The sequence below is a fragment of the Esox lucius genome, chromosome 14 (assembly GCF_011004845.1).
Source record: "Esox lucius isolate fEsoLuc1 chromosome 14, fEsoLuc1.pri, whole genome shotgun sequence".
Taxonomy (NCBI): domain Eukaryota; kingdom Metazoa; phylum Chordata; class Actinopteri; order Esociformes; family Esocidae; genus Esox; species Esox lucius.
The window spans coordinates 15,297,716-15,325,295 of NC_047582.1; the positions used below are offsets into that span (position 1 = coordinate 15,297,716).

The following is a 27,580-nucleotide window of genomic DNA, read 5'->3' on the forward strand; positions in this document are numbered from 1 at the left end:
TCCACATTACACCATCACCCACAACACGGAGCGTATAAGACATCCACATTACACCATCACCCACAACACGGAGCGTATAAGACATCCACATTACACCATCACCCACAACACAGAGCGTATAAGACATCCACATTACACCATCACCCACAACACGGAGCGTATAAGACATCCACATTACACCATCACCCACAACACGGAGCGTATAAGACATCCACATTACACCATCACCCACAACACGGAGCTTATAAGACATCCACATTACACCATCACCCACAACACAGAGCGTATAAGACATCCACATTACACCATCACCCACAACACGGAGCTTATAAGACATCCACATTACACCATCACCCACAACACGGAGCGTATAAGACATCCACATTACACCATCACCCACAACACGGAGCGTATAAGACATCCACATTACACCATCACCCACAACACGGAGCGTATAAGACATCCACATTACACCATCACCCACAACACGGAGCGTATAAGACATCCACATTACACCATCACCCACAACACGGAGCATATAAGACATCCACATTACACCATCACCCACAACACGGAGCGTATAAGACATCCACATTACACCATCACCCACAACACGGAGCGTATAAGACATCCACATTACACCATCACCCACAACACGGAGCGTATAAAACATCCACATTACACCATCACCCACAACATAAGACATCCACATTTCCTCTGAATTCCCAAACGTCCAATTACACTGGAAAGAAATATGGACGCAACATGTAAAGTGTTGTTCACCATGTTTCATATGCACGTTTATGTCCCTGTTAGTGAGGCTTTATCAGCTGCCAAAATACTCCATCCACATGACATATCAAGAAGCCGAAAGAGTGTGGTCATTACACAGATGCTATGGACAGTAACGTTTTAATTAATTCGGCAGTACGTCTATTCAAGAGAAGGTCGTGCTTGTTTCAGCAACACAGTGCAGCGATTCCGGCTTGGTGACTCACCAAGCACATAGGTAGCGCAAAAAAGGATTATCAAAACACACGTGATTTTTCTGTCTGGCCCTGGCCTAGTGCTGCCAACGTCTGAACACGATTCCTGTAACCTAAAAATCCCCCAGAATTTCCATGTTCTGCACACTTTTCAGACATGTCACCATTGAAGACGTTTGGGATGCTCTGGATCGATTGTGTCTGTGACCAGTGGATGTATATTTGTATTCATGTTAAATCCATAGGTTAGGGCCCAATACATTTCAGTTTGCGTCTTTGAAATTGTTGCATGTTGTGTTTATATTTTTGTTCAGTGTACGCCTAGATGTACCAAGCACAACAAAGCAATTCCATAAGTAGAAACACAAACATCAAACGTAGGCAAAAAGAGAAATATTTATTTCATGATAGACCTTATTTCAGAAATATTCGACCATTCAAAAAATGTACACGATTAAGTCATTTTTTGAGAATGTAGTGACAGGAGTTGAAATATCTATTACCACATGCAATGGGTTTTCTCCTCTATACAAACAGCAAATAGTTCCCCCACCCTTAGTCAACACAAGTCCCCCCCAAAATCCACTCCTCCATCCTAGGAGGGATTTGTGTTGGGGAGTATTGAGCCTTTGGAATCCCCACATCACCATCCCATATGTTCAGAAACCTGCAGTACTATACATCAGTCTGTCAGCTAAGGGCATTCTTTCAATCATTCTGGTCAGTAGATTAATGTGGGGTTGACGACGGACCTGGGATGAATACTGAGCCAGAGTTTAGGGGCAGCAATCTTTATCTCCATCCTTATGATCAAATGGGTGTGGTCAGGAAGTCAGTGATCCAGGGTGGTTTCTGCGCTGTAGGCTTCATGCAATCTGGTGTACTGTTTTCCTTGGAGGGAAAATGTGTGATTGCATACAATAAGTAGATATTGTGACATCATATCCTTTTCGGGTAGGTCATCATCGAGATGTTGACATTTTCTGAGTAATTCTTGGAGCTGCCATATTACATCACCAGTCATCACAGCAACAAAAATAAAAATTCGGACAATTTTCCCAAGAGATTTAAAAACCCAGCACCACGTGTCTATCTGTAAATAAGGCAAGGTACAAACAAAGTCATAATAAAAACGTCTGGGTTGGTTTCATGCGGACATTAATAAAAAGAGGTTGCATTTGGCTTTCAAATAATTAAGGTTGGTCCAGTTTTCAGCAAGTAAAGGTTGGTCTTGTGCAAAACGAAAAACAAAAAAGAATTAACAAGAACATTTTAAACACCAAGATAGAATTTCAGTGCATTAGGTGGGTGTTGGACTGACTGAAAGTTTCCCTTTTTGCATCCTGTTGATTATGAGCAGGCTACTCATGGACTTAAAGTGCTGAGACTGATGTGAACCAACTATCTGTACACTCATTCCTGCTGCCTTTATGACCCATGGTGGGCTCTTTTTGGCCGCAACAGGGACATTCCCCCCAACTCCAGTGCAAGGCTTCCAAGGGTCACTGTTTGCCTGTCTTCGGGTTGGCAAGGGGCTTCAAATATTAAACCAACCTTCTTGCTTCGGTCATGTAGCAGACTAAGGATTTAAGCTCTGTCCAAATTCCCCCCTCCCTGCTTCATCTAGATCCACAGTCAGGTCTGCGGTCGAGACTGGATGGTTCGAGCTGGACCTTAAGCTTGCGATGGTCCGTGGACAATGGTTGGCCAATCCTGTGAGCATCGACCACAGTTCAAAGGCACCATACTGTTGTACTGGTGGGGTGAGTGGGACTGTGTCTGCAAGACAAAGTAATCCTGGGGCATCTACTTCCTCCTCTGCTGAATGCAGGCAAGGCATCACCATGACAACTAAGGCAAAATCTTCCAGCAAAGAGACACAAACCGGTCTTTTTCTTCATATTTTTTTCTCTGCTGTGTTGCTAATATCAACATCGCACAATAATGGTTAGGACATCTGTTAAATAAATTATCTATACATTATATTACCCCCTCCCATAGACCTGCAACAAAGGAGGAGTCTATCCATGTAATAAATCTATAGAGACCTCAGTCTCTGTGTAAAGTATTTTGGGCCTCAGCAATATCTCAATATTCTCAATATTTCTTCAGTTCGTGTCAGCCCTGTTAGAATAACTAGATGCAGACCGACTGGAATCCAGTTTTTCCTCACAGAGATCAAACAGGACAAGATCTGAAAAAAAAACACACAAGCAAAGCCGATGGATACACGGTAGGAAGAAAACTGGAGTAGAAAGGTTGTTCACTGCAAAATCAGTATCCAGCAAAAAGTATTCGACATGGTGTTTCCCTGGAAACCAACTAGTCCTCTCTGAGAACTGTGGAGCGAGGTTTGAAGTGATTGGACAGGAGACGTGGTGACATCAGAGCCTTACTGAACTCCTTCTTCATCCACGTATGTGGAGGGAAACCAGCCAATCTAAAATGTCAGACACACAAATCAAAAAGACTGTTAATTTGCTCTCTGACCTGTACAGCAACAAAAGCGATACCGTAGCGACAACCTTGGAACTGGAACATCCGGTCCCTCCTACATGCACTGTGACCCACCCTGCCGTTGGCCTCTCCTTTCCACCAGCCCTGATCTCCTCCAATCTTGCTGTAGATCTTGACGATGTCCCCTTCTCTGAGTGACAGCTCCCTCATGTCCCGCGCTGCAAAGTTATACCTGGCCACCGCCGTGCTGACCACCCGAGGCGTGAACACTGCAATAACGACACCAGAGATGGATAACAGTGCAGAACAATGGCTGGACACAGGGGTGGTCCGCAGGTCACTGCCGGAACCTGGATGGGTCCACGACATGTCCAGGCAGTGGTGGATATGTGCAACGGGGGAGTGGTTTGCGTGTTACTGATATGGATATGGATTCTTTCTAAGGAAAGCTGTTGATTCAGTGCTCCACATATTGAACTGCGAGTGATGACTCAACGAAAGACATGAAAAGCTTCAAGAGTTAAAAGAGAATGTGGGGTGAAAGGGGGTGTGACTGTAGACGTAGCTTGCTAAAGGACTAAGGGCAGGAGATGTGAAGAAAAGGGATAAAATAGTACCTGACCAGAAGGGGGCTGAGCTCTGAGAGGAGGAGAAGTTGAGACCCTGAGGACTGAGGAAGGAGAAGTTGTAGGAAGCGCCAATGGGTGCTGAGACAAGAAAAGAAAAAATAGAGACGAAAGAAAGAGAAAAAAAGAAAGGAGGAGAAAAGAAAGAAAGGTAACTCATTAGGGAGCATGCGCAGGCTTACAAGAGATCAAGGTGGCTTAAGTGGAAAAACAGGCCTAAATCATGAGAAGAGCACACAATCCATACTATTAAATGGCCGTGCCTCACACATTATTACTGCAAACGCTCAGATCAACAGCCCCCCATTATATCTAGCCATTTCCTCTCACCGACCAGAAAAATGGAGAGAAAAACATTGGCTGGTGCCAGTTGGGCTTGGCGGGGAAGGGAGAAAACAAAAGGCCACCCAGTCTGGAAGGTTGGACAGAGAAAGAGACCCAATCATGTATTATACATTAAATGATGGAGGTGGTTCAACAGGGACCAATCAGCTAGTCAGCCAGCCAGTCCAGGTCAAGCTGGCAGTAGCCCCAGCCCAGCCCAGACCTCCTCTCAGGCTGAGCCCTAGAAGGTGACTGGCCTGGCGTCTCCTGTTCTGGGAGGAGAAACCGACCAACAGCCTGGCCCCGTCAGTTCACTGTGCCCTACAGTTAAGCCTGCATGTAAGCATGGGTTTTCCGTTAACAGAAATGCCTACCACGTGTCCATCTGCCGTGTTAACAGGCGGTAGAAGATTAGGGAGGCTCACCAGGGATGGGCTCACCTGGTGATCGAGTGCTGGCCCGCGACGCTGGACCCCGGTCTCTGGATTTGTAGGGATATCGTAACGTCGTATCTAGCAGCTTGAAACTCTCCTTCAGCGAATGAGACTGATAATACTCCACCAGCTCCTGTCAGACAGAACACCAGAGACAGAGGTGATAGGTCATTCACCGATAATGCAAGCATTACAAACGGTATGGAACTGATTGATTTAAGCTCTCTTACCAGTAGACTCTCAAATTTCTTAGCCTCTGTAATGTGAATCCAGCTGTCTTTCTCAATGACTTTAATGTGCTTCACTTCATCATTGAACCTGTTGGGGAGGGAAAACCTGGCGTGACTACACAGGAATTACGGGGAAGGAAATGTGCTCAGCCGACAGTAGCTCATTCAACTGGCAGACCCCTTTGCATAACAACCCTCCCGGTAATGCACAATAGCCGTTTGAATATGAAGTCATTTGAATATAAAATCATTTCAATATTATCACTGCCGAGTACGCCCAGGAACGGAGGCCTGTTGGCGTCCCGGATAAAGAAAGGCCTCCTGGGATTTCACCGTGCCGGGTGAACACTTACTTGATGCTGATGGCGAACCTCTCCGCCTCAGCGGTCCTCTCTCTGATCAGGTATGTTCCACTGCTGTGGGACTTCAGCAGGTTGTCAGCCTGGGTCCGCTCCATGTTGCCAGCGAACCTAACGGGACGTTGGCGGGGAACACGGGTCACTGTTAGATTTTAGAAGGTACACATCCTGCTGCGCTGTCCTCGCATAGTCGTCCCACAGGCTTATTGTTTTCACTGGAGAAAAATCGAAGCAATATCACACATTCTTTGAAGGGTGTCTAATAGTAACCCAGGAGAAAGGTCATACCACGGGTATCCATAGTAGTCTGTTTCCCTTGACGACTGACGGCTGGGGAAGGACTGGAACAAAGGCTGTGGTTACATAAGAGATGTTAGAAATACAGTAGGATCATAACCAGCATCAGATGTGTTAGAAATACAGTAGAATCCTATGTCAGTGAATGGATGTGTACCTTGGGATCCAGACAGGGCTTTACACAGTTATTAGGAAAGAAGCCACTCTTTTGGGTTTGAATAAGCTTCCCCTGGGAGAAAGACACAACAGCCATCCATACACATCAACGCTGGTGCTAGGGAACTGTTACAGGGATATTTCTGCATATCCCTCAGTGTCTTAGTGCAGTTTTCACCCTTAACCCCAACAACCACTGGCTAACTGCCCCTGATTCAACACATTAAGGCTTAATGTTAAGTTGAATCAGGCTTGGTTGTCCGAGGCTACTATTGTAGTGGACAACCTATGGTCAATGTTTATGGAGAAAGGAGTGTTTTTACCTCCCACCAGGTGGTGTCAGGTTCCCCCTTCAGTAGCTCGATGAAGTCCCCAGTCTGAAAGGAGAGAGGAGGCTTGCCTGGAGGAACTGGTGTCCCATGATAATTTCTTACAGCCACCATCTTAGGGCCTGAAGTCAGGACAAAAAAAATCCATACATTTAGAAAAACTGAAAACTTGAGTTATTAAGACCACACGGCGTTGTTAACAACAACACACGCTTGTATTGTAGTCTTCCACTAGGTGGCAGCAGAGAGCTTTAGCTACACATTTCAACCAACCTCAAGGAAGTTTGAGGGCTTGAGAGCAATCGTGTGTTAAAGTCTCCTCGGTTCACATTGTGTTGAATCCTGAATGACTAACGTGTTTACACTGTGCTATTTGATTTCCTGTAAGAAGAGCATCCCTACCTGATGACAGGAGTCCAGGGTCCTGTCAGAGGAAAGACAAACACAAAAGTCAAGACAATGGAGCTCGAAGGAAGCGCCAAAGAAGAGATACAGATTACAACACGTATGTATGAGAATAAACAGCCAAAACAATAGATTTGTATCCCAAGCTCTTACGCTGCTATATTATTGTGCTGGGGGAGTAGGGTCAGTTCTCCTTCTCCACTAAGTTCTCCTTCTCCGCTATAAATCCTTGTTGATATGAGGAATGCATATTCTGAATTTTCCCAGTCTCCTCCCGTTTTGAACTTAGGAGGACATTAGGTCCTGGCCCACACCTGCGAAGTACCTGGCTTGAAAGACCTGTTGCTGTCCCTGTCCAAAGTCCTCCTGGTTGTGTTGCAGATCAAGACGATACCTGACGATTTCTGCTGCCACTGTGCTGACCCCTCCCCCGTGTTGTCCCTGTCCTTCCAACCTGGACTAAGTTTAAATAGACTCTGGACTCAGCCCACATGCATTTATTAATTAGTACAATTGTACTCTTAATATGTTCACCCGGCACAGCCAGAAGAGGACTGGTCACCCCTCTGAGCATGGGTCCTCTTCCTAAATTGTGGGAGTTTTTCCTAGCCACTGAAATTCAACACTACTGTTGTTTGCTAGTTGGGGTTTAAGGCCGGGTGTTTTGTAAAAGCACTTTGTGACAACTGCTGATGTAAAAAGGGCTTTATAAATACATTGATTTTGATTTCATTCTTCAAAAGGTCCCAAAGCTGAATGTCTGAGAAAGTGGAAACACTCACCGCATCGAGTGGATCTGAAAAAGGAAAAAAGGGAAAGGGACAAGGTCAACTGGATGCTACGCCTCACTGGTTATGAATGGTCCATAGTATATTCGGAAATACGATACGCTGACCAGCGTGCCTTCCCACTGTGATGTATGCTACCATTGAGTAAAAGTTAACCTACTGATTTTACAGATGGTGATGCATTCCAGGCACTCTTTGTGTGCTCCAGTCCCACAGCGGGAACAGAAGTAGCCCTGGTAGAAGATCCCCCTGGGAGAGACACAGATACACAGGGACGTGAGGGCACGCACGTGGACAGGACGACCACACGCAACCCTGACCAGCTTAGACAGAAGCTACATGTAGGGAGAATACAAAAAAACATGACTTAACACATACTATACTGTGCCGTTCTGAGCTGGTGTCACTCCATTACAATGTTTCTCTGCTTGCTTTCATGCGCCTGGTGCCGCCTGGCCAACCTTTACTGTGTAGGCTATTTGTGTTAAATAAAGCCCACCTAAATAGCCATACATTCTATGTTTAGGTACTACACCCATTGTAAGCACTCTTTAACCATGACAAACAATAAATTGGATTGCTTTTTATGTACTACACAATGTAGTTATGCCTATACGCTGCCGTGTCCATTAGCCAGCACCATAAATCACAGGCTAATACACTTTGGCGACAAATGTAATTAACACTTAGCAGCTAGCAGGTGCCACAAACCGGTCCCTTCCATAGCATGGGGAGGGAATTTAGGTCAGCACCGCAGCCATTTGGTTCTGGGTCAACACTGCATCAAATGAGCCAAGCCATCAAGGCAGCCACCGTAATAGAGGTCAGAAGAGTTCACTAGCAAAGATGGTGTTAGCTGAGTTTTAGCGCAGCCCAGACACGCAGACGTAGTTCAACGGTCGGCTTCGGGAGTTTGCGCAAGGCCGTTTAAGCCGTCAGTCAAATCAAACAATCTCGACGGCTGACTGAGTTGTCACTCCAGGAGTTCATTAGACTGAACCGAAAACATGCTAATAATGTTTCATACGACTGAACCTAAAACATACCGGTAATGTTCATAAGACTGAACTGAAAACATTCCGGTAATGTTCATAAGACTGAACCGAAAACATACCGGTAATGTTTCCCGCTGATGTGAGAAGGCCGCCCAAACTGTGTAATGCTACAGGCCCACGGGGGGACAGAACATGGCCCTGCAGCTGGTCAGAAGGCTCACCTCAGAAGCATCTTGCAGGCGCGGCAGTTGGTGTTCTTCTCAAACGTGTGCATCTGGAAGTTGTGCTGATTGGCCGTGGCTTTGTCCGGCTTGATGTTTGACCTTTGGGTTTGGAGGGGAACAGGGAGTTTAAATGAAAGGGATCTGATTCGTCAGAAAGGAATGCGGCTGCAGACAATTACTTACATGGCCATATCAAACTGCTCCATCCATTTCCTCTTGGTTTCCTCTGTTTTACAGAAAAACTGGAAACCCTGCTTGCCTTGCAGGTGGATCAGGTAGAAGCCGTAGGACCACTGCAGAACACGGGTTAACCAGGAAGAGACGGTTGAGGGGGAAGAATGAGACCAGGATGGTGGGAACAGACCAAGCACAAGTTGTATTAATAAATTGTACTTCCTCTAGCCTACACATTCCCATTGGAGCGAACCAATAGATGCTATCCATGCTTGGCCACGCATGTTACTAACACTTAAGAAAACCACACAGCCAGTGGGGACACATGCAGGCGTGACGCCCAACACACCGTAAGCTGCTAGGAGAAAAGGAGTCAAGGGGTTGCTTCGGCTTACCATTTTTCCACTCGACTGGCAAGCATGCAAAGAAAAACACACCAGAGAAGACCCAGTTAAACGTGCACACGACCACACATGCAGATTCCAAAGATTAAAAAAGAACAGTTAGATTGGTGGGAATTGCATGTGGCAGTATTGTAAATGGCATTCATTGCATTTACATGTTCATCAGAGTATAGGCTGACACAGAGCATACAGGTCTGACAGGCACTTCAATGAATTACACAGGAGCTCGCCTATCTGAAATTAACATCACTGCAGTTCTACCTCAAGGATTTGTAATGATTGGTAAGAGATTGCATAACCTAGGCTGAGTGTGTCAGCAGGGTCTTAGAGGAAATTGTTCATCCTCTGTTCTAAAGTGGTCATAGCTGCTACGTACCTTCTTCATGTCCCTGTTGTTCATGGGGTCGTCAGACATTTTGTACGATTGCAACTCAATTATCTCTTTAAGTTCATAACTGTAGCCTTTCCGCTTGCACACAATCACCACTTTATCAAACAGAAATATGTACCTTGGAGACAGAAAAATGTGCACCAATTAGAGCTTTAGAAAACATTCACCATGTTTAAGTAACACACATTGAGTAAAGTCTGACTTTCATAGTGATACTTGACTACTCACCGGTCCTGTTTTGTTCGGTTGACTATGGACGACACCTTCAGCTCTCCATCTATCTTGGGTCTCCCATACTCCTCCAGTTTGACCTGCTGCTTGGGCCCCAAACAGATGCCAGAGTTAATCTAATGCTGTACTTCTCTGGGGGTCTCAGTGATAGATATGTGGTCGTACTAAAAGTAGTACTAACCTCCACAAGGAATTGTGTTTGCTGAACCATGTAAAATATATTCAAAGCAACAGGAAGGGCTCAACACACTGTCCCATTCAGACCAATGTCCCAGAGTCTCAGGTAGAAAGTTAGTGACCTGTGATATGGTATTTCTTGCTACAGGACTAATTTATTAATTTGGCAATAAGCAAAAAGTAGTCAATGGGGTGTAAATCACCTCATCTCATGCCCTGGAGGAAAAAGAAAAGTGTTACCCTTGTCCCACCCATTTATATCTAAGCTTTACATACATTTCTTATAAACATATTCTCTATTTAGACGGACAAGGACCTTGTCTCTTTTAACAGTTTGGTTTAAACCCTGGTTGTTCCATGAGGTCAAAATAAGCTGAAGGATTAGGTCTTGAACAGAGTAAGTTTCAATGAAAATGCTTGGATGCACTTAGTATAGAGCCCCATGAGCCATCCTTCTCCCCAAGCAGTGTCTCCTATCCCCTTCATTGGATTAGTCAGCGAACAACTACTTACAACTGGTAGAGTGAACTCAAGAGTGTTGGGATGAAATCACCCAGGTAGAGTTGTAATCTGTTGTTTTCAAATTCCAATCCCTACACCAACGCAGCAAACAAAGCTGGCTGTCAAAAATAAGTTGGGGTTGACATCCATACAAACGAAATAGTAAAATTTCTCAATATATTCACCTCCAAACGATTTCCTAAATGTAGTGTAATTTTGCTGGGGGCAATAATTAGGTTAGACTCACAATCACTTCCCAAAGGCATCTTTCTTAAGGCGTTTCGACTGTTTTGGTGGAGTTCCATTTATCACCTTATTGCATTAATAGAACATTCTGTTTGGAAAATCTTGATCAACCTTCTTGTCTTTTCAATCCAACCCCAATGATAATCATATGTATGCATCAATCTGTAACTAACACTTGGTCTCAGTCTGAGTTTCAGTGTCAATCAGGGCCTTTTTACTGATGGGCACGTAGACCTTTTTACTGATGGGCACGTAGACCTTTTTACTGATGGGCACGTAGACCTTTTTACTGATGGGCACATAGACCTTTTTACTGATGGGCACGTAGACCTTTTTACTGATGGGCACGAAGACCTTTTTACTGATGGGCATGTAGAATTTTTACTGATGGGCACATAGACCTTTTTACTGATGGGCACGAAGACCTATTTACTGATGGGCACGTAGACCTTTTTACTGATGGGCACGTAGACCTTTTTACTGATGGGCACGTAGACCTTTTTACTGATGGGCACGTAGACCTTTTTACTGATGGGCACGTAGAACTTTTTACTGATGGGCACGTAGACCTTTTTACTGATGGGCACGTAGACCTTTTTACTGATGGGCATGTAGACCTTTTTACTGATGGGCATGTAGACCTTTTTACTGATGGGCACGTAGACCTTTTTACTGATGGGCACGTAGACCTTTTTACTGATGGGCACGTAGACTACATGGGGACCCAGCCACCATGGGGGCCTCACAGACAATTATTATTTGGGCAGGCAGCCACCCAACCAAAACGTACTCAGGCGCAATAAATGTGAGAGACTTCTCTGCTTAAGTAGCATATGAACATGGCATAACCCATCACAAAATATGTAATATGCAGGACATTTTCTTCAAAACTGCAACATCTTCAGGTATTTAACAAATTAATGATTCATTAAACATTCAGTTGTCCAAATGGAAAATGTGTGTGTCATCATTCTGCAGCATATGATGACTTCATGACTCTATTACCTCAGTCCAAATAAAAGACAGACTGACAAGACAGGCAGTACAACTACAGTAGCAGCTTATGTTAATCTTTTCCTAATGCTTCATCGACAGCACATACAAGGTCATTACAAGCCAACTTGAACTCTACCTCCAACCTCAGTTTTCGAACAGAAACAGAGAGACAGAAAGAATTTGAGATTTTAGGAGACCTTACTCCGGAAGAATCAATCATCACATTTATTTTCTAAAGCCCTTTATACATCAGCAGCAGTCACAAAGTACATTTACAAATACCCAGGCTTAAACCCCAAAGAGCAAGTAACAAGAGTTAATGCACATTGGCTAGGAATAAATGATTTAGAGAGAGAGACAGGATAATTGCAAATGAGTGGGACAGGCAGAAGAGAGGTAGGATAATCTGAGAAATAAGGGAGAAAAAAGAAAAAGAGAGGACTGTTTTGTTCCAGGCTGTCCAGAGAGAAGTGTATCAGGGCCAAAGGGAAGGGCAATTACTATTTGATTCTCAATACCTCCCCCATATTCAGCTCTGGAAAAATTAAGAGACCGATGCACCATTTTCTTTCCTTTCCAAAAAAGTTGAAAAGGAAAGTTTTGACTGAGGAACAGAAACGTTAAATTTGCAGTGGTCTCTTTATTTTAAACCTTCTGTTCCTCACTCAAAACCATCCTTTTCAACTTTTCTGGGAAAGAAAGAAAAAGGTGCTACGGTCTCTTAATTGTTTCCGGAGCTGTATAAATGGTTGCAATAAAAAACATATTGTTACTGCTTGCAAAATAGTTTACAACAAAGTTACTTACAAGGTTCTCGATTGAGTTCTGAAATTCACTAATCTTCTTCAAGGTTTCGTTGTCTCTTTTCACTTCGTTGATGTACATAGCCAGATCCTTCAGAGAGATTGAAATACAGTACAATGTTTTTGTCTCTAAATTACATCTATTTTAATTCTGTGTACAGTATATTGGGTGTCCAGATAAAACATAAAATTTAGCCATGCTACCAAGCATTCTTCTAAATAAAAAAAGAAACAATGGTTGATGTTTATATCCTGAAATTACACCCCCCCCCAAAAAAAAATACACACAAACACACACCTGCATCGCCTCCAAAGCCTCCTTTAGCTGCTGTCTCTCAGGTCGGTCAGCTGAATGACTCACCAGCTCCTGCAAGAGAACGTTACCTTCCATCAGCAGAGCACACAACTCGCCACAATGCAGGCATGCACACACATCAGACCATCAGCAAGACATTCCCATAACTCAGTACGACAGCCTTACTTAGAAACTGAAAAATGTGTCTCTGAGTAAAACCCGGCGAATAGTGAAAATACGCGCCTTCAAAAAGAGACAGACACAACTGTGAGGTTAGGGATTAGTTTAGGCCAGTTGGTTACCAATTTTCTCTGCAAAATCTGTGATTAATGTGATGCTCCAACTGCCTCGTCCAGGTGGACTTCATAAATGCTTCAACGGTTCTGAGGACCAGGGGGTGGGGGTGGCCTGGTAACGTGGGAGGGAGTATAATGTGGTTGGAATGCGTATGATCAGTGGCTGTTGGACAGTCGTGACCTGCTGGCTGCTCCACTGAGACACTGTAAATAAGCTGTAATGTAACTGTGTACTTATGACAAAGACCAGATATGGCTTAATCACAGTGGAACCTACACCACTGAGTACATGAATAAAAAATGTGCCCTTAGGCTTAAACACACATGCACCCAGCCTGTCAGTGGAACGCCTCAGGGCCGCCGCGTATTAATTGTTAACCACAAAGCTTCGGGAAGATGTGAAATGGGCCGTGTGTAATATGATTACAGCATTCGTGATTTGAACCCAGTTTCTCATCCATACCATGCAGACAGTCAGAGTCATTCAGTCTGCCTTGAAGCTCACCCCTCCTTTCCCCACCCGCCCACCCATAATCACCTGTCAGGAACCTGGCCCACCTCTCCTCTCTCCATTCCATCCTTATCTAACCCACCTCATTCAAGATTCACTTGACTGGTTAATTAATCATGTCTGGAATGAGTCAGCCTGACCAGCTTGTTTTATACATGAACACTAAGGGAGAGTTCCTGGAACAAGGTTTCCTTGGGTCTCTATGTTCTGGACTGGCCATGTGGAGAAAGGCACCACAATGCATACTGATTGGTGAGATTCGCCCCTAACATGAGACACTGAGCACACTCATCCGCTCCAGCAAGAAAACGTGTCACATTATCTTCAAGAATGACCCTTTTTTTTTTGTAAAAGAATAGCGTCCATGTGTCACATTGTTATTTTTGGCAATCAGGCCCTTTATCTATTTCCCCAGAATCAGTTACACTTCTGGTTACCGCTTTAATGTGTATCTGAACGCAGTTCGCCAATTAGTGTTAGCATGAGCACTAATTAATGTTAGCTGTTCCTGTAGGCTTCCAGTCATTCCATTAGCTCATCAACCTGACGCGTCCTTGCTGCCAAAACAGGGGTAATAGGTTGGAACATGTTGTAGTGTGATTTACCTTGAGTAGGAGGTGGTACTTCAGCACCCTCTGCATGGGCACCACCAGCAGGTCCTGGAGTTTAAACTTGCCCTCTTGTACTTTCATAGTGCATTCCTATAACAACAGCATTCATTTCACAATACATACTAAATACAATAACTATAACAAACTGTCAAAGTAGTCAGTAAGGTACACCAAGCCATTTGTTCACCGTCTGAGAGAGAACACATTCATCAAGCTCTCTGAATATCAGCCATAATAATGTCCCTGTTATTGTGAAGGGTTAAGTTTAACAACAAGCCATGCATTTTGGATTATAATGAAGTAAGACCATGAGCAATCATTACCCAGTAGATGGTGAGTGGTAACCTGCTCTACAGAAAACAGACTGGCATTGTTCACTGAGGTTATCAGGCATGATCTCCCTCCTTTTCTCAGTTTGTCTTCCCCTTTCACACTCTCGTTCTCTCTGTCCCTCCCTTAGTCCCTCTCTCCCTCCCTCTCCCTCCCTCTCTCTCGCTCTCTCTCGCACTCTCACCTGAGGGGATAACTGATTCTAATCTGCTCTAAAAGCCACGTTGTCTTTGGTGTGTGTGTTTGCCGTTTGAGGATCAGAAGTGTGCAGGTATGTTATCCCACAACATTATCCCCAATTACAAATCCCTGTTCCTATGTGTCAGACAACACACAATCCTCATCTTCACGTCAACAGCTCCCAGACCCAATCTACAGGCCTTCTATATCAACCAAATATACCATAATGTGCCACTTAACCAGAGAGCAAACCATCTCCTATCATCACTAATTACCCCTGTTGACACCATTAACTAACATTACAATCAGAAACTACCCTTCGCCATCACCATTAACTACCATTATCATCAGAAACTACTCCTGACTATTATTCTTAACTAGCCTCATCCTCAGAAACTAGGCTGTGACTATCATTAACTACACTCATCATCAACAACCCTTCGCTATCATCTTAAAAAACCCAAATAATCACTTGATTACATACACTTGATTAAATAGCTCCCAATCATCTTTTGAATTAATGCACTGCCAGGAACCTATAACATAGGTCAAGTTTAAATACTGTATTTGAAAGCAATAACAATATCAATAATGCCAGCTAAAAAGGAAAGAATGCTGTGACTAAAACTCGACAAAGTGTCAACAGATCATAAATACATTTTATGAACTGGGACAGTTTAGAGTTGTAAACTGGGTCCAGTGAGGCATCTATGTATGAAAGGTAGAGAGTTATGGACAGCAGCCTTCTAACTACCAATGTAAACCTACATTATGAAAAGCAGAGAGTTATGGACAGTAGCCTTATAACTACCAATGTAAACCTACATTATGAAAGACAGAAGGTTATGGACAGTAGCCTTCTAACTACCAATGTAAACCTACATTATGAAAGACAGAAGGTTATGGACAGTAGCCTTCTAACTACCAATGTAAACCTACATTATGAAAGACAGAAGGTTATGGACAGTAGCCTTCTAACTACCAATGTGAAACTACATTATGAAAGACAGAAGGTTATGGACATTAGCCTTCTAACTACCAATGTAAAACTACATTATGAAAGACAGAAGGTTATGGACATTAGCCTTCTAACTACCAATGTAAACCTACATTATGAAAGACAGAAGGTTATGGACATTAGCCTTCTAACTACCAATGTAAACCTACATTATGAAAGGCAGAGAGTTATGGACAGTAGCCTTCTAACTACCAATGTAAACCTACATTATGAAAGACAGAATGTTATGGACAGTAGCCTTCTAACTACCAATGTGAACCTACATTATGAAAGACAGAAGGTTATGGACAGTAGCCTTCTAACTACCAATGTAAACCTACATTATGAAAGACATTTAGGTTATGGACAGTAGCCTTCTAATTACCAATGTAAACCTAGAGTTTTCTAAGATTGTAACTCAGAACACTTCAGGTTTACAGCCATGTTTTTCCCTATGGCCTTGTACTCAGACATTGCACCCCAAATACAGCATGATTTTGGCATTATAAATGCAGTAAATGGTGTCTTGCGTTTCAGGTCCACTAATGTTAATGCACTCACATTTTCCCCAACCCAACGGCTAACACCAGGAACTGAATTTCTTTATAAACATTGAGATTTATTCTATTAGAATATTTTGTATGTTAGAATATTCACTTAGTATCTCGCTTGATGAAGTTCATAAAACCAAACATAATGACTGAATCAATGTTTCAGTAACACACAGCCATTGGTCATAAGGCAGGTTTCCCACTGTGAAAGCACAGTGTTCGGACAGCCCCAGACATCAGGCCTTGGGGACAGGACTCAGGGACCCGTCTGTCTTTAATGCGTAATACAGCTGGAACTGGGTCAGAGATAACAATTCGGAATTGCACTACCCAACAGCATGGTTGCCAGCAGTGAATTCCGCGTTCAGTAAATGTTACACTGCAGGACTTCTCTCTGACTAAAGTGCAGTAGCTTTAGATGGAAGCCAAACTATCCTAGTCAAATCTCATAATGACTAACATGGCAGGTTGTCACTGTTGAGCAGATTACAAAAGGATGCCAAGGATGGCCAACGGTGAGTGTGTGTGTTTGTGAGGGTGTGACTGAGTGAGATTGTTTGTTTGTTTGTTTGTGAGGTGTTGTTACTGTACCTCTACTTTCATCTTGACATCCTCCCGTGTAGCTATGAGCTCATCCAGTGTCTTCTGGGCGTTCTCCATATGGCTGCAGTACTGGCCGTAGATCAACAACCTGTGTATGGACACACTGAATCATTAGCAGCATTTGCTTTCACTACAGCCTGTTAGACTTGGCCCTCGCTACGCTAGGCCCACGCTAGGCCTGGCAAACATAAGTTGAACAGATATGTTTAAAAAGGGTGGAAGGCCAGTGTAACTCAGTGACACCTCTGCAACACATCAAATCAATCAATTGCCTCGGATTGGCCGTAGCTTCAAAAGGTGCCACTAGATTATTGTCTTAACTGGAACAATGTGAGGATAGCCGGGAAAACACTGATTAAAACCCCATCACAAGAACAAACTTAAACTGCTCCAGTATTAGTATATAGTTCCTACTAGGCCTGTAACAGTATACATATTCATGACCGTACTGTATGGTACCAGGGCTCTTTAGTTGGCACGTGAACCAAAATGAATACATTTGAAACCATAATGAAAATAAATGGCTAGCTACACTGTGAATGAGCATATGCCTCTTGAATAAAAAGACCCTGTACACATAATCGAGATTATAATACTTGTTGGAGGTTTTCCAACTGTTGTTTTGTGAGCTGAACTCAAAGTGAAGTTAGATTTACAATGGCAAGTTCTGTTGTACTGTACAACATCATCACCTTTCTCTTGCTGTATTCATATATAGAGTTCCTACTGAAAAACATCATCACTTTCCTCTTACTGTATTCATATACAGAGTTCCTACTGAACAACATCATCACCTTCCTCTTACTGTATTCATATATAGAGTTCCTACTGAACAACATCATCACCTTCCTCTTATTGTATTCATATATAGAGTTCCTACTGTACAACATCATCACCTTCCTCTTACTGTATTCATATATAGAGTTCCTACTGTACAACATCATCACCTTCCTCTTACTGTATTCATATATAGAGTTCCTACTGTACAACATCATCACCTTCCTCTTACTGTATTCATTTATAGAGTTCCTACTGTACAACATCATCACCTTCCTCTTACTGTATTCATATATAGAGTTCCTACTGTACAACATCATCACCTTCCTCTTACTGTATTCATATATAGAGTTCCTACTGTACAACATCATCACCTTCCTCTTACTGTATTCATAAATAGAGTTCCTACTGTACAACATCATCACCTTCCTCTTACTGTATTCATATATAGAGTTCCTACTGTACAACATCATCACCTTCCTCTTACTGTATTCATATATAGAGTTCCTACTGTACAACATCATCACCTTCCTCTTACCTTATTAATTATAGAGTTCCTAATGTACAGCATCATCACCTTCCTCTTACTGTATTAATATAAGGATCCAACAACATCAACACATTTCTCTTACTCTATTAGTACAGGGTTCCTACACTATCATCCACTTCTTCTTACTGTACTAGTATAATGTTCCTACCATATCAACATATCAAAAGTCTGACTCTAGCCAATTGTGTTAGACCCAATAACCCATTGGGTCTAACACAAGAAGGATTAATCCATTCTAATAGCCTTAGATACACTATAACTGAATTACTACAATATAAAACAGTTCAGTGGGTCACCATAGGGAGCTGATGTGAAATGAATATATGAATATATAAATTAATATGGTCATGAATAACATTAACATGATACCCAGTGCAATATTTTGAAGAGCACATGCTTCTACACAATACATAATGATGGTATAACTAAGGTCCACTAATGAAGGGTAGTTATTTTAGAAGGTTGCTTTCATTACTTCTATTATGTTAGACAGAGGACTTGTTCATTTAGGACAGTGAGAAAAATGAAATGTATGTTCACAAGGGCCCCTGACACAGATCGCTTCATCTTGGAACTAGTTCAAAGTCAGCTTGCCTAGAGGATGGCACCACACGCGACACATCCGTTTTTTTTCTTCCTTTCTCCCCCTCTCCCCCTCTCGCCCTCTCCCCCTCTCTTTAAAGTAGGGCATTGGCATGACTGGCCATGACAAACCCCGCTGATGCTTTTGGCAGAGTCTCTCTTAATCTAAAGTGTAATCATGTGACAGATGCTGGACGGTGACTGAGCCCCGCTGAAGGAAGCTGGGAGATTTCTCCAAACACAGGCACAGCACACTCTCTCGGAAAATCTCTTAACACATACTAGGTGGGTTCTTCTGGCGATTCAATTAGCATGGTGCTTCACTAAGATTTTGAACAGATCCCAAGTCTTCCCTTCACCTGGAAGTTAAGAAGTAAAACACTAACAGATTGCTTTGATTATAGGCGCTATCTTAGGATCCAAAACTCGTAATAACTTTCACATCTCATTCCCTAAGCCCTTTTACACGTCCAAATCCACTAACAAAAGCAGCTGCAGATTGCACAAAACAATGCTTACCTATGCCTCTAAACTTATCCTATTTCTTTAGATAGTCATAAAATAACTACATCCCCATCAGAGGCTGGCTGCCAGCCAGCTCCCTCCATCTTTAAAGCCCAGTAATGACTAGATGGTTGGAGGTCTTGTCCAGTGATGCAGCTGCAAAGACCCCACTGCTGTGAAGCTCCTTGCCTGGGGCTTGTCCAGAGAAACAGCCTGGACTGGGGCTAACAAGAGCCTGATCAGCAGCCAAGGAGACAGCTCTTATCCTTCAGGATGGCATATGATGAAGATGAATGGGGGTTACGCACAATTATGAGCCAGGCAAGCAGGCAAATTGAGCAGCAGGCAGAAACAGGCAGCAGCGTACTAAGAGTCCACGGACATGTGGCAAATGCACGCGCTAATAACACGGATTTAACTGAACTTGAAGGTGTTATTATATGAGGCCAATGTTTAAGGTAGAATGACAGGTGGGGAAAGTGATATTGTGGTCAGAGGAGGAAAACATTTATTATGGGCACATTCGAAAGACCCCCGAGACGAGGTAAGGTTTTGAATACTCATCAATGTGTTATACAACAGCCTGGACAGACTGGGAACAATTAGATATGGCAGAAAGGGTCAACAGAGATGAAAGACAGACCAATATAAAGGAGAAAGAAAGACAGAGTCAGACATACAAAGACGACAGTCAGACTGATAGAAAAAGAGAGCGGGAGAAATATACAAGAAATAAAAAGAGTTAAAGAGAGAGCGAGAGCCACAGAGTATTAATGAGAGGGAGTTAAGAGAGAGACAGACAGAAAGAGCTAAAGGGTAGAGGAGCTCAGCTGGTTGGGTGAGGCTTCCCAGCATGTAGCCTGTGTCTGGGGAAGCACGCTGGCCCCCCAAAGGCTCTGCTGCCTGTAGCCCCTCCACAACCGTTCAAACGCTACTAAGCAAGGCCCGAGTCTGTGGGGCTGACGGACAGGGACAAGGAGATGAGGTGAACGGGGGCCATCCTGACTGGGCTGTGTGTTCCCCACTCTGTGACAGGCTCAGCGTGGGACACTGGAGTGCCGCTCCGCCGCCGACACAGCAGACAGGACGTGGAACGCTGTTAATGCTAATCCTTACCGACCCCTTTAATAACAACCTTTCTTTTTTTTTCAGCACCACTAAAGGAGAGTCATTGTCTTTGTTCTCCTACTAAAGACAGCCAGGGAAACAAAGGAGATGATTACACACAAACACCCACACAGGCCCAAACACGGTGGAGTCTGTCATAATTAGTCCCGAAGACACTGACAGGCACAGCCTGTCCTCTCCTTATGTCCAGGCACATCTGAGCAGGAGTATGGTGGTGTTCAGCTCCCCTGGGTACCAGCGGGTTCTTTATCTCCTTTCATCACTGCGTCTGTCTTCTTCTTTACAGAGCTTTCAAATCTATCACTGTCTTCCCTCTCCCACACACACAACGTCAAGTATTCGGCTTCCTTGATTCAAGACATGATTCGCACACTGTTGCACAATCGAAGGAGCGTATGATTTTGTGAAATGTGACTCATATGCTGACCTTAAAACATCATGCCAAGACCAGTGACGATGAGTCACAGGACTGACTGGTAAAATCATGGGCGGCCCCACTGGATAACGCCAACATCATCACTACGAGGAAATCACTAAAGAAACGCCATTAACTGTCTAGATGACTGGTCGTGATGCCAGTCTCATCATAACATGCCCTTTACATCTCACTAAATAATGAGACAAATGCATAATTGGATGAAATGGATCTAATGAGGGTTCTACTAACCAAAGCATGCGCTAACGTCCCAGAGAGACTAGAGAGTGGAGGACGATGGGTAAATGCTGAGATTCCATATAGGAATCCTCAGAAATCCATGTGCTCTCTGTAGATGCTCAAGCAGAACTCCAGGACTCTACGATTGCTTTCCTTCAGGCCCTCCAGGAGCTCGGCATGTCATGGGGAAAAGTCCTGATTCACATGGCCTCTGTCACTTCCATGGCCCGGCTGGCTCCGGGTAGCGCCGCCTGTCAAAGTCTGTCTCAGCCCTTACGTCCTACTACCCTGTGACAACGGCAAGAGCCAAACATTCCAAGGCTGTATTCACAGACCCAAGGTTCAGCACAGCTCCTAATGCCTTAAGAACAGTGTTAGCAGCATTCAGGAAGCGGGCTGGAGAGAGATAGAGTGAGAGATAATGAGAGGTTACAACGGAGAAGGAAGAATATGGGAGGTAAAACAGCATATTGAAGAAAGAATGCCTAAACACCGCAGTCGCCGTGACTCAATGTAATGTCCTTCCCCTCTGTAACTACCTCTCTCTCACCCGCCGCTGCCCTGTCTCTCTTATCATGGGAATGCCGCCATGCATGTTATTTCAGAGAAAATACAATTTGGAGTAACTGCTCCCCCGGCCCTCAGCCCTAACTCTGTGGCAAGTCTGCATCTGGCTCCAGCGTCAGGCTGCGGAGGAAATCTCTCCGAGCAAAGCAGAAGTGACAGGCTGCAGGGAGAGGTAATACTGTCTGACACGCGGCATTGGGAGCCCCTCACCTTCGCTGAACACACTCAGCACACAGCAAATGGAGGGGAACGCAGACAAAGCCTTCCGGTAAAACACCTCTCTGTTTGCCTCGGAGTACGTATTACAGGGTTATCAGGGGCGCAGATTACTCCGGAAATGAGTTTGGTTTTTTGGGGAAAGTGGTGAGCCCTACAATGGCTTGTGTGTAAGAGGGAGCCCGGCAGGGGGCCACTTAAAGACATCCTCTATATGGCGCATTTAAAACTGTCACCAAGTCTTAGCACGTATGCAAAAAATTTGCCATTAGCCGCGGTGCTGTGAAGAACACTGACATTTTCTGAATGGCATTATCTGCGCGCAACGATGACAACCTCAAAAGCATTTCATTCATTTCTCAAGGAGAGGAAAAAGCTAGTGTATTGTTGAAAAGGTCACCAGGCCCTACAAGCGGAGATAACAACCTTAATTAAACGAAGCCGGGTCATCAGAACCAATCGACGAGGGGGCTTTAATGAGAATGGATCCAGCTGAGTGGTGCCAAATCCCACAGCCACTGGGCTCTGTTACCAGGTAGAGAGCCACTCATAATGAAACACCAGGAGCTCGTCTGTCAATCATCTCCTGAATACCAAAGGCTGCTGACGCACGGCTAGGCACAGCACTGTGCAAATCTAATGAATAATTTACCCGATATACCCTTCTGTTCCGCATTCAGCAGAATGTCACCGAAGGTAAATATTGACATTCCCTTACAGCTTCCACTGCTCTGAGGCTGACAAGTTGGGACGAAGGGATTTCTAGTGTATTGCTGTGTTGGGAGGCTCAACATCCTAAAAGTCACAACAAATTCTACCAGTCACATAAAATCTGAGCTGTGGTAGCTTCAGCTGGCAGGTCATGCGATGACTCGCCATTGATGATTAGGCCACGGGCCATAATTAGTGACCTAAGAGATGTTGCTGCTTTCTAGCTGCTCTTCTGGCTGTAGCAATACGGGCCAAGCCTGGTTTAGTATAGCGTGCCTGAGTTGAAGATATCTAAAGGCAGCTCTATCCGATCAGTAGGGGCTGGGCAATAAACAGAGGTTCTGGGCAGGGAGGAGAAGTCTGTATTTGTGGACCGAGGGAGGGAGTGAGATTGGGATAGAGAGCGTTGTTGCTGTCACGCTAGCTCTGAATGATGCTGCATAAACCCCTGAACCACACAGAGTCTAATGACATCACTGTTCATAGTGCTCACACAGAGGCAAATACACATACACACGTGTGTATACACATTTATGGAGGCCTGTCTCCACGGCTCCATGTGAATATTCCAAAATCAGGCGGGACCATCATACGCAGCAGAGGTTCCTAACTTTCCACCCCCAGGGCGCCCTGAAAATGTCACAATGCCCCACTACTGCTTTTTGTATAATTGTGTATTGAGTCAGCCTATTTAAAATCCACTGGCAGCGTGTGCATTTACGTGGCACAAGAATAGCTTGTTGTTTTGAAGCTCATTTAACAACAACCATGGGATCTTTGAGGTAAGCTATTTAACGAAAACATTAAAATAATAACTATAATTATAGTCTTTATGTTTTGTCAATTTAATCGTAGATATTCTGTTTAATTCAATATCTATTCTGTAATCTAAGTCCAATTTATTTAGTAGGTTGTAGCTCGGTTTCTGAATTTCATACAGAAACACCAAAGATACAGTGAGCCTCAGTATCATCTTCCTCTGGCATTTTACAGCACCCCCCATGAAACATTTGCACCCCAAATTGGCACCCCATAGGTTGTGAAACACTGATCCACAGCTCTGACAGACTTCTATCAACTCATGTCTCATTTGTCCTCATTTTTAAGTAGTACATAAAATACATTTCAAAAGAACAACTTAATTAATCTCTAGTAGATCATAGCTATTTATTTAATTCAAACCTAGTTAATTAGTCATCTGTTGAACATAGAAATCCATTTCAACAGAACAATTTAATTATTCCTTAGTAGAACATAGAAACATATTTCAATCAAACATAGTTACTTCATAACTAATAGAACAAAGAAACAAATTTCAGTAGAACACAATAATTCCCTGTTAGAACAAAGAAATCTATTTCAATATAACAATGTAATTAAAGCTAGAAGTCTATTTTGATCAAACTTGTTAATTAATCACTAGCAGAAAATAGAAACTCATAGTGTTAATTGAACACAGGACATTTTGAGTGTGCTATCTGACCTAGTAACTTGTTTGAATTATTATTATTTGAGTGTTACAGACCTAGTCAGCTCTTTGCTTATGTGCATTTTAATTTACTTATTCTGTTCAACACTTATCTCATCTACCCTCAGTCCTTTTATCCAGAAATCCTGCATCTAAATTCAAATACATGCAGGCATGACAGCATGGAATACTGATCTCTCTAGGACACACACACCCATGCACAACCTCCCTGGGGTTACTAACCTTTCCTTGAAGTCAATGAAGATCTTCCCCAGTCCGTTACCTCCGCTCACCATGTTGAGATCGATGGCCCTCAGCAGGGCAAAGTGGACCTTAATCACATCCTGTATGCGAACAGAACAACCTAAGTCAGCATGGTCAACACCGACACATCACCTCCACACTGACACATTACCTTTACACCACACCGACATATCACCTCTAAACTGACACATCCCCTCCACACAGACACAACACCTCCACATTGACACATCACCTCCACACTGACACATCACCTCCACACTGACACATCACCTCCACACTGACACATCACCTCTACAACGACACATCACCTCTACAACGACACATCACCTCTACAACGTCACATCACCTCCACATTGACACATCACCTCCACACTGACACATCACCTCTACAACGTCACATCACCTCCACATTGACAAATCACCTCCACACCGACACAGCACTTCCACACTGACACAACACCTCCACACCGACACATCACCACTACACTGACAAATCACCTCCACATCGACAAATCACCTCCACACTGAAACATCACCTCCACACTGACACATCCCCTCCACACTGACACATCCCCTCCACATTGACAAATCACCTCCACACTGAAACATCACCTCCACACTGAAACATCACCTCCACATTGACACATCACCTCTACACCGACACATCACCTCCACACCGACACATCACCTCCACATTGACACATCACCTCTACACTGAAACATCACCTCCACACTGACCGACCACAATGTCACATCAGCTACAAAGTGACATGTCACCTACACACTAACACATGACCTCTACAACGTCACATCACCTCCCCATTCACACATCACCTCCACACCGACACAACACCTCCACACCGACACATCACCTCTACACTGAAACATCACCTCCACACTGACCGACCACAATGTCACATCAGCTACAAAGTGACATGTCACCTACACACTAACACATCACCTCAACACAGACACACACATCACCGCCCTAGTGACACATCACCTGCCTAGTGACACATCACTTTCCTAGTGACACATCACCTCCACACTGACACATCACCTCCACACTGACACATCAACTCCACACTGACACATCAACTCCACACTGACACATCAACTCCACATTGACAAATCACCTCCAAACTGACCTATGTATATCTCAAAATCAGTTTTCCCCCATATAGTCCCAGTCTAACGAAATGTATTTCTCGACTATTGTGGCAGCAAAGAGCCAGTCCTATAGTCATTTGGAGGTATAGAGAAACCCATAAAATGGGTAAATAGATTCCATAGAGATTACACACCAGCTTGTTTTGTATTTTTCTCAAATCCAGCCTTGCCCCACGTGATAATGCCTAAATCCGAAAGCAACCCCAACTTAAACCCCACACACAATCACCAGCCCTGACCACACCCAACCCAAGTCTGAGAGATATAATTTTCCAGGTTTTATTAACATGTTTTATGTGGCTCTATACCTCACCATCAAAATCCAGAGATTTAACCATATTAAATCTAGTCCTAGTTCACAACCATTTCTAGTCTTATTTTTAAGATATTTTTAAGTAGGTTTATGTTTGGTCTCCACCGATGTAATGATTCATATCTGATTTATATCTGATGAAAAAATAAGGAAACAATTCCTTAGTTGCCACCGAAGCTATAACACATAACACATCATACTGACATCCCCTCTATAACAACACACCACAAAGACACATCATACTGACACATCCCCTCAATACTGACACATTCCCACCATACTGAACCATAATAATGTCACATGTACTCCATACTGCCACATCCTAATGGAACATCCCATCCATACCGACACATCGTACTGACATCCCTTCTATAAAAACCCATAATTAAGACACATCATACTGACACATCCCCTGCATTCTGACAACTAATAATCACAAATCATAATGACACATCCCCTTCCTACTGACACAATAATGACAGATCATACTGACAAATCCTCTTCATACTGAAACATCATACTGACACATCATACTGACACATCCCCTCCATATCAAAACTGGGACCAGCCTCATCATCTCACTGCATGTACTCACCTCGAGATTTACAAAGATGGCCTCCATGTCTTGTGGACTGAGAACCTGCTTCAAAGGGATCATATAATTCTGTAGAAACAAAACAGAACACTACAAAAGTCAAAAGGATTTGCATGGCAATATACAAACATAATTGTCTGAAGAACATGACATTCTAAAGAAATGTTAGTGTAGAAGGGTAGAGTTGTAAATTAAACACCAGTTTAATTCAATGTCACGCGCTGGGGCACCAAGAAAAATCCATCATAGAACAGGCTCCGCTATAATGTGCTGGTTGCCTAATCATTCTCTTACATACACAGACACGTGCAGCCCATTTATTTAAAGGGCCCATGATGTGCTGGGAATATGAACCACTGATTATGTTTGCTGTACTGATGTTCACTGGCAAAACTTTCCCCACTGTTTGAGTAACGACATTGTATGCTTGCGATATTACATAATCTTAATGATAACAAATAGGTCTATTAAAATGTAATGAAGAGATGACGACTATATTAACCCCAAATTAATTAAGCGCAAACGGGTGCTCTGGCCATACAGTAATTCAGATTTAATTGCATGTTTGTTTGGCTTAGCAAACACAAACACACCTTCATTCTAATGGAACGGATCATGTTGAACTGTCCATCACATTATGAATAATGTATTTCTTATCATGGAAAAGCTACTGTTTTACTGCTGATATACACAGCATATTTTACAATCCATGCAGAACTGTCTGTTTGAGTTTGTGTGTATTTGTGAGTATGTGTGTATTTGTGAGTATGTGTGTATTTGTGAGTTTGTGTGTATTTGTGAGTATGTGTGTATTTGTGAGTATGTGTGTATTTGTGAGTATTTTGTGTATTATGTGTGCGTGTGCACATGTGTGTATGTGCAAGTGTGTCTACACATAGAGCCTTGGGGATCAGTTTCATCCCACGTTACCATGCCAATAATAAACCTATCGATCTGCTCCACAGACATTTGTCTTCCGCTGTGAACCTGCCAATAGCTGACATTTCCCCAGCGCCTGCTTCCTGTGGCCCTGTCACAGGAGACGTGACTAAACCCAGCTCCTCTATTCCAGTTCTCTCATTTTGTTTTGTTTAGGGGGCAGACTCAACAAAGCCAGCCAGATGCACACAGACACACTCCGGGAGACAAACACACACACTCACAGAAACTCAC

General features: G+C 43.5%; 1 protein-coding gene across 10 annotated transcripts in view; it reads right to left on the reverse strand.

Annotated features, from left to right (window-relative positions):
• Nucleotides 1-1,938: 1,938 nt before the first annotated feature.
• The window catches only part of vav2 (vav 2 guanine nucleotide exchange factor), a 168,938-nt gene continuing 143,296 nt past the window's right edge, over nucleotides 1,939-27,580 (reverse strand). For 2 of the 10 annotated variants that reach the window (XM_010893925.4, XM_010893928.5), the window contains 23 exons: nucleotides 26,408-26,476; nucleotides 24,309-24,409; nucleotides 16,896-16,995; nucleotides 14,241-14,336; nucleotides 12,832-12,900; nucleotides 12,538-12,624; nucleotides 9,808-9,896; nucleotides 9,565-9,697; nucleotides 9,180-9,194; nucleotides 8,794-8,903; nucleotides 8,608-8,709; nucleotides 7,552-7,640; nucleotides 7,386-7,399; nucleotides 6,601-6,622; nucleotides 6,193-6,320; nucleotides 5,871-5,942; nucleotides 5,705-5,769; nucleotides 5,411-5,527; nucleotides 5,058-5,145; nucleotides 4,819-4,960; nucleotides 4,061-4,150; nucleotides 3,558-3,712; nucleotides 1,939-3,426 (listed from right to left, as the gene is read on the reverse strand). In XM_010893925.4, coding sequence (XP_010892227.1) covers nucleotides 3,379-3,426; nucleotides 3,558-3,712; nucleotides 4,061-4,150; nucleotides 4,819-4,960; nucleotides 5,058-5,145; nucleotides 5,411-5,527; nucleotides 5,705-5,769; nucleotides 5,871-5,942; nucleotides 6,193-6,320; nucleotides 6,601-6,622; nucleotides 7,386-7,399; nucleotides 7,552-7,640; nucleotides 8,608-8,709; nucleotides 8,794-8,903; nucleotides 9,180-9,194; nucleotides 9,565-9,697; nucleotides 9,808-9,896; nucleotides 12,538-12,624; nucleotides 12,832-12,900; nucleotides 14,241-14,336; nucleotides 16,896-16,995; nucleotides 24,309-24,409; nucleotides 26,408-26,476 — 2,001 coding nt within the window. In that variant the 3' untranslated portion in view covers nucleotides 1,939-3,378. The remainder of the gene's footprint in view (nucleotides 3,427-3,557; nucleotides 3,713-4,060; nucleotides 4,151-4,818; nucleotides 4,961-5,057; nucleotides 5,146-5,410; nucleotides 5,528-5,704; nucleotides 5,770-5,870; nucleotides 5,943-6,192; nucleotides 6,321-6,600; nucleotides 6,623-7,385; nucleotides 7,400-7,551; nucleotides 7,641-8,607; nucleotides 8,710-8,793; nucleotides 8,904-9,179; nucleotides 9,195-9,564; nucleotides 9,698-9,807; nucleotides 9,897-12,537; nucleotides 12,625-12,831; nucleotides 12,901-14,240; nucleotides 14,337-16,895; nucleotides 16,996-24,308; nucleotides 24,410-26,407; nucleotides 26,477-27,580) is intronic. The other 8 variants (XM_010893932.5, XM_010893927.4, XM_010893929.5 and 5 more) reach the window with 8 other exon arrangements.